Raw genomic sequence first — 7,033 nt, forward strand, 5'->3', positions numbered from 1 at the left:
AATATTAGTAGTAAAAATCTTTTTGAGATCTTCTTATTATTAAGATATAAAGCAAGTGTTTTACTCGTTTTACCCTTGAGCCGACCATCACGAAGACTCTCACTTTTATCCATCTTAAATCATGTTTTAATTATGTTAGTTCACTTTAACAATTATGTGATAAAATAATGAACTTTATTTCTTCATAAGAAATGTTCTTATGACTACATTTTCTACATTTTCTTATCGACTTCCATCATATTCACATGTAATACTTATAATCATTATTAATAATAAAAAAAAATAGATAGCTTTTATAACTACTGTTAAAGAAAAATTAATACACATGTCCATAAAATAATAATTACAATAATATTTAATATCTAAATATTTAACATTGTATTCTTTCTTTATTACAATTATTATTATTATTTTCAAAACTATTCCTCAACATAAAAATTAATTTCAATTATTATTATCATTATGTCTTTTATTGTACGTTTCCGTAATATATTTTAATTATGTTAATTCACTTTAACAATTATTTGATAAAATAATGAACTTTATTTCTTCACAAGGAATGTTCTTATGACTACATTTTTTACGTTTATTGTTGCATATTATTTTTTAGTATCTCATTCCAAATGTATCAACTTCCATCATATTTGCATGTTATACTTATAATCATTAATAATAATAATAATAATAATAATAATAATAATCAAATAGATAGCTTTTACAATTATATATTATTAAAGAAAAATTAATACACATGTCAATAAAATAATAATCACAATAATATTTAATATCTAAATATTTAACATTGTATTGTTTATCTATTATTATTATTTTCAAAACTATTCATCAACATCTTTAAAAATTAATTTCAACAAGTCCAAAAATTATTTTATAATACTTTTGACAATAAAGGTAATTTTGAAATCTTCCTTTTTTATCTATTAAATTTTTTTTTTATCGCATAAATTAAATCACTCACAACAAACTTCATCTTCAAATCTATTTACCCTCACTTTCAAATCTTATAAAAGAAACAACACAAACTTTATCTTCAATCAAATCCACTCAAATCCGTCCACTAACTCTCCCTAAATTCATTTTTTGATAAGAACACAACATTAAGGTGAGGGCTATATTCCAAATTTGCAAGAATCTAGCACTCTTATTATACAAGTAATAAGTATGCTAGACGTTAACTATGAGAGATTTGAATAGGGTATTGAGAGAGGAAAAAAAAAACAAACCAATTGGTAGGCAATAGCTGGTAGGGAATAGCGATTACTGGTATGCTAAATTTTATTAACACCCCAATGGTATCGATGATAAATAATTACATAGTAGTATGTATTAGTCAAAATATTTCTACCAAAACTCTGATGCGGATTTATTTAAACCATTCACAAAAATTGACCGTGGTTCCAAGATCGGTCAATATTGGTTTGTAACAGTATGTTTCATTTTCCTTGTATCAATTAGCGTACGTGAAAATAGGTGAAAGTGAATTACCGAATAAGATCATTTGATAATGATAAAAGCTAGAAGAGCAACTAAAATATATCACCAACATTGCAGGGAGGGGCCATAGCCATACTAGAATTACGCTATTGAACTAACATAAACCAATATAAGGCTTCACTGAGAACGTGACTTAGCCAAAATTTTGAAAGGGGCCATCATTTTTTTCCCTAATTTTTTATACCTGGAGGAAAGAATGTTGTACTCATCTAGCGTGGGTAAATCCTCATGGCCAGATTAACTGGGTTCTTTGCCTCACGTTGGCTGGTGCTCTCTCCTGCATTAATGAACTTGAATTAGACTAGGAAGGTTTGCTAAATAGCACTTAAACTAAAATGCAAAAGAAAAGGGGAACAAAACAAAAGCATTTTGCAATCAAGTTACAAAATTGTAGTTCAATTCAATCGCAAGATCAAGAGGAATAAACAGCCATAGGGAAGTTATAATTCCAAGGTGAAAAACATAGCATGACAACATGAGTACATGTCAGTGAAAATAATTATAAAATTTCGCGCCCCCAAAAGAATGAATTAGTAAATAAGAATATAAACAAATTGACATTTTGGTTAGAAAGCTCATAAAGGTTAAATATATAAAAGTTATTCTTGATTTTCTCGTTACAAAAAAATGGGAAAGATATCATGCATCTAAAGATACTTTTAATATTTCCACCACATCCAATGAGATTCTTTGATTATGCATGCGATATTAGAAGTCTAATTCCAAGAGTTTTTTTATAGAAACAATAAAGAATTGTCAACCAATCAATTGACTACCATACCACAATTTGTCAAAGAAGTTGATCCTGCTTTGTCGCCCTTTTGCAGGTTGTGTTCAGTTCTATGACTTCTAACATGCCCCCCTGCAGAAACACCTCTTGCAATGCATTTCCGATTCACTGTCACATTCTTTGTTATATTCTCTTTACCCTTGACTGTTAAACTATTAATCTTGGTAGTTCTTAGTTTCGCCTTGGCACGATCCATATAACTGTTTTCTTTATTTACTGAGTGTTGTAACAATGCCTTTGAACTTGTAGACGGATACTGGACCTGCAAACGAAAATCCACCACCCTTGATAAACATAACAAGTTTGACTATAGCTACAAAAGAAAATATTGCGATAAGTAGCTACAGCACCGTAACTTTCAGATAAGGAATGCACTCAGAAAATTAAATCTGATGCATTTTGCAATCATTTGGTGAAAACAATTCTTAATACTCAATTAATATGAGCTGGACTCATATCTACATCATTCAAAAGAATTTGTGTAACAAAAAAGAAATGCATCACTTAAGGACAGTGCAGCTTCTCACCAATGACTTTGCTGTTCGATGGTATGCTGGCTTTGCAAAATTGATGTTACTTCCCATTCTGTTACCAGATTTTGTTTCCTCGGCTAAAATGGCCAATGCCTTCGATGTTTCACCTGGCTTGCAACGATTCTTAATTGCACGCTTAATTGTCACCCCACCTTTCTCATCTGTGATTTTCTCTCTGTGCTGCCTTGATACAAACTTAACTTCAATACTTGTGTTTGAACATGACCCAACACTAGACTTCCCAGAAGATGATTTACGACCCCTTGATTGCGTGCTATTATCACCTATCTCCACTTTTGAAGTCTTTACTGAAACATAACTTCTCCTAACGCTAATAACGGATGAACTTCTACTTTTCTGATCACATGGTTGACTACTTACCCCCAAACATTTCTTTTGTGGCTGAATGTTTGAGATTTTTCTTGTAACACAACATTTCCCAACACTTACCCTCCTAATTGATGAACTTATTTTCTGATCACATGCTTTGCTAGATACCTCCATATACTTCTGAGTGTTCTCAGACGTAATTGTACTTCTTGGAGAGCTTCCACCAGTCTTGCGATCTGAACTTGAACTTGGTTTGCTACAACTAGCCTTTGACTCAGTTTTTCCTCCGGCTTGCCGTTCAAAAGTCAATCCAAACTTCCCACTCAATGCTCCTTTTGGCCTGATCACATTTGATTTTAATCTGGGTTTCACTTGGCCAAAGCTGGAACATTGTTGTAAGCCTCTCCTACCCGTCTGTTTATCTAACAAAGTACTCAGATTAATACCTTCCCACTTCTTGTTGTTGTAGTCTTTGCCTCTAGATCTCGAGACCGAAGAAGGAAGCTCAGGCGAATTTACTCCTTGCAAATCAATTCCTGGAGCCAATATCTCCTCACCCTGAGAAAACTTGGATTTTAACTCTTGAGCAGACATTTGGTGGAACCTGAAAGTGATTTGTAGAAAGTACACACACAGCTTACAAAACAATCCCAAGGTCGATATCAAATCGACGAAACCACCAAAAAGAAAAACCCAAAAGGTTCCTTACGGATGACTTTTGTTGAACCAATCATCACCATCTCTGCAGCATAACAAAATTAAAAATCAAAACAACAAACATAAATTGATACAAAAGAACTCAATCTAATAGAAAACTCACGTGTCTGCACTACCAGAGACCGCTTCAACAGTCAAATCTACCCACATAGGTGCTTCAATATGCTCCTGTATCTCACACATTGCAACACACAAAAAGGACAATCACAAATTAACAATAGAAAACTCTGAATACCACAATAGAACTAACATACGAACAGAGAGATCTAAATTGGAAAAGCACAATAGTAGCTGAATCAACGTCATGAATGTAACATATAATACCTTAATAATAATGATAATACCAATGATAAAGAAAACAACAACAATTCAAATGTAAACTTATGGATTTCAAAATTGAAAATCTATAGTTTCACAAACAGAGAATTTTTTTCCGGAATGATCAAGCGCATTGCAATACCACAACAATACTAAGCATAATAAGGGGAAACGAAAAATTACCAGAAAAGCCCAGTGATTGTTGGTCTTCTTGATCGCAACCCCTTTCTTCTTAGAAACTTCCATTGTTTTCAAGAAGAACTGCGAAAAAACGCTTTCACTGAGAGTTTTGTTGTTGTTGCGAATATAAGGACCTACAGAGAGTGTGGGAAATATGATGCGCGAAAACGAAGTTTGGAGAAGGAGGGATGCAAAACGACGACGTGTGGGTTTGCGTTTCCGACTGATTTGCTGTTTGCGTTATGAATTTGGATGATGGGATCGCGCCGTTTGGATGGTTTGGAATATTTGACCGTTGGTAACCCATTCAAAATGTTGGAGCTTGAGAGTTGGAAAATAATAGTGTACTAAAAGTTTAACTATTACTTCAAATAATCGTAAGACCTAAAATAATATTGTGTTCTTCAATTTATTTAATTTATTTATCTACATTAGTGGAATATGCGTGAATGGGTTTATTTTTTTTATATGATAATAATATATTATTATTATTATAATTATAAAAAATATATAAATAAATTTATATTTTTATTCTAAGTGAACTGTATTTAATTTGTAGAATCTTTTATTATAGATAGTTATTTTAATTTAAAAAAAATATTTAAAATAAAAAATATCAAATTAAAAAACAGTAAAATTTTAAAAAGGTCTCCATTAAAGGGTAAAATAGTAAAACAATTAATTTAATTTTAAAAAATATACAAAGAATAAAATAGGAAATAAGATGTATATAATAATTAGAGACCAAATATGAGACTGTCACAAAGAACTCTTATTATTGAAGTATTTATTTTTAATTATATATATATATATATATATATATATATATATATATATATATAAAAGGAAAACGTTTCAAATACCACGCATGAGTTATTATACATGCCAATTTTATATAACCCATTTGATATCTACGTATTCGAGAATCTATAAATTCTACTCCGTATTGTTCACAAAATTTTGGGTCGTCCTTTTTATCTTTGATTACTCGATAATTTCTACAAGCACAAATCCCACTTTTGATAGGCCCAAAACTTCTTTCACAAAATAATCCATCTTTTTCAGGTTTATTGGTTTTATAATGAAAAGTATAGGGTTTTGTTACCTCCCCCACTATCTCTCCATTAGGTAAGATTCTTTTAGCTCAAGCACTTATTTGTTGAGGAGAAACTAATCCAATTCGGAGTTGTTGATGTTTATACTGATCAATCATAGAATAAAAAATCAGATTCAGTCCAATTAAGCTTCCTTCCTATCAATCCGGAAGTTCTTCTCAGATATAAGGAAATGATTCAGTTCCATAACTAAAGATCGTAATTCTCGAACGAGCAATCGAATATATATATATATATATATATATATATATATATATATATATATATATATATATATATATATATATATATATTGATAAATGATGTAAAATCCACATTTTTTTAGTCAGTTTTCATAATCAAAAACACTCATGTTCTATTTTTTTCATTTTTTCTGTTTTGCTTCTCTTAAGCAACTCATCTTTCTTTTTCTCTTCTAATGCTCATCTTCTCGTGAATCAGAGGCCAGATTTGAGATCGTTGCGAAGACCTCTTCGAATCCACCCGAACAATTTCTTCATATGCATAAGCTAAAAATCCAACCTTCTTCTTCTATTTCGTTTTAGAAGTTGCTACATGTAAGGTTTCTTAAATGCATGTGGTTCTTGAGACTTTGATTCTACTTTGATTATGACCAGAGTCTTATCCTTCTTTATGTTCCTTCATTTTTGTGTTCTCTAGATTGAATTGGGATTTTTTGTGCTAGAATCATCTTGGGGTTTTGTGTTTCAAACTTGGGCTACATTAAAAGATAAAGGAAGGTAGGTTTTTGTTGGATGTCAAATTAAACCGATCAATTTGGTATTTAGTTGTGATATGGTATGCTGAATTGATTGTGCATGTTGAATTGCTTGGACCTAACTTTACAACGTAATTGCATGGTTTCATTTGGATGCAATCTGGAAAAAGCACACTTGACTAGTATTAATGCATGATAACACATCTCATCTTTTTATATAAAATTTGATAAATGCATGAGAAGGGCTCAAGACCCATTAGGTAATCTTTATCTTCACTTAAAGTATCCTATAGTAGTAATTGTAGGTTTATATGAATTAGTAGTTAAATATGTGTGCGTTGTTTTGTTTTCTTTCTTTTTCATCTCTTTCAAAATCCTTCCGATGCTTATCATATTGAGATTTGGACTTGCTTGATAGTTAAAATCTTTCAAATTTTTATTAATTATTATGTCGAGCCCTGAACTCGCTTGATAATCTTATTTGCATAACTTTTAATTCTCATGTTGAATCTCGGACTTGCTTGATAATAAAATTTTTCAAAACATTAATTATCATGTCAAGTCCTAGACTCGATTGATAATCATTATTTCATAACTTTAATTATCATGTTGAGTCTGAGACTTTCTTGATAATCATTATTTTCATAATATTAATTATCATGTCGAGTCTCAGACTCGTTTGATGATCACTATTTTCATAACTTTAATTATCATAGTGACTCCAGGATTTGCTTGATAGTTATTATTTTGATAACATTAATTATCATGTCAAGTTTTAGACTTGTTTGATAATCTTTATTTTCATAATATTAATTATCAT

General features: G+C 30.7%; 1 protein-coding gene across 1 annotated transcript; it reads right to left on the reverse strand.

The window, feature by feature from the left end:
- Nucleotides 1-995: 995 nt before the first annotated feature.
- LOC114170102 (uncharacterized) lies at nt 996-4,569 on the reverse strand. The gene is made up of 6 exons (XM_028055586.2): nt 4,384-4,569; nt 3,986-4,050; nt 3,875-3,907; nt 2,830-3,769; nt 2,294-2,564; nt 996-1,789 (listed from the first exon to the last, which is right to left on the reverse strand). Exons 1-6 carry the CDS (start codon nt 4,444-4,446, stop codon nt 1,722-1,724), a joined length of 1,440 nt encoding a protein of 479 aa, XP_027911387.2. The 5' UTR covers nt 4,447-4,569; the 3' UTR covers nt 996-1,721.
- Nucleotides 4,570-7,033: the final 2,464 nt, after the last annotated feature.

Source organism: Vigna unguiculata, chromosome 11 (genome assembly GCF_037176805.1).
Source record: "Vigna unguiculata cultivar grain cowpea cultivar isolate G323 ecotype 2 chromosome 11, ASM3717680v1, whole genome shotgun sequence".
NCBI lineage: Eukaryota > Viridiplantae > Streptophyta > Magnoliopsida > Fabales > Fabaceae > Vigna > Vigna unguiculata.

Excerpts from the sequence above, each read along its gene's own strand:
- LOC114170102 (XM_028055586.2), bottom strand. The coding sequence starts at position 4,446 with ATGGAAGTTTCTAAGAAGAAAGGGGTTGCGATCAAGAAGACCAACAAT. Across the intron at positions 3,770-3,874 it reads TGGTTCAACAAAAGTCATCC|GTTCCACCAAATGTCTGCTC; the intron begins GTAAGGAACCTT and ends AATCACTTTCAG. Across the intron at positions 1,790-2,293 it reads AACTTCTTTGACAAATTGTG|GAGAGAGCACCAGCCAACGT; the intron begins GTATGGTAGTCA and ends TCATTAATGCAG.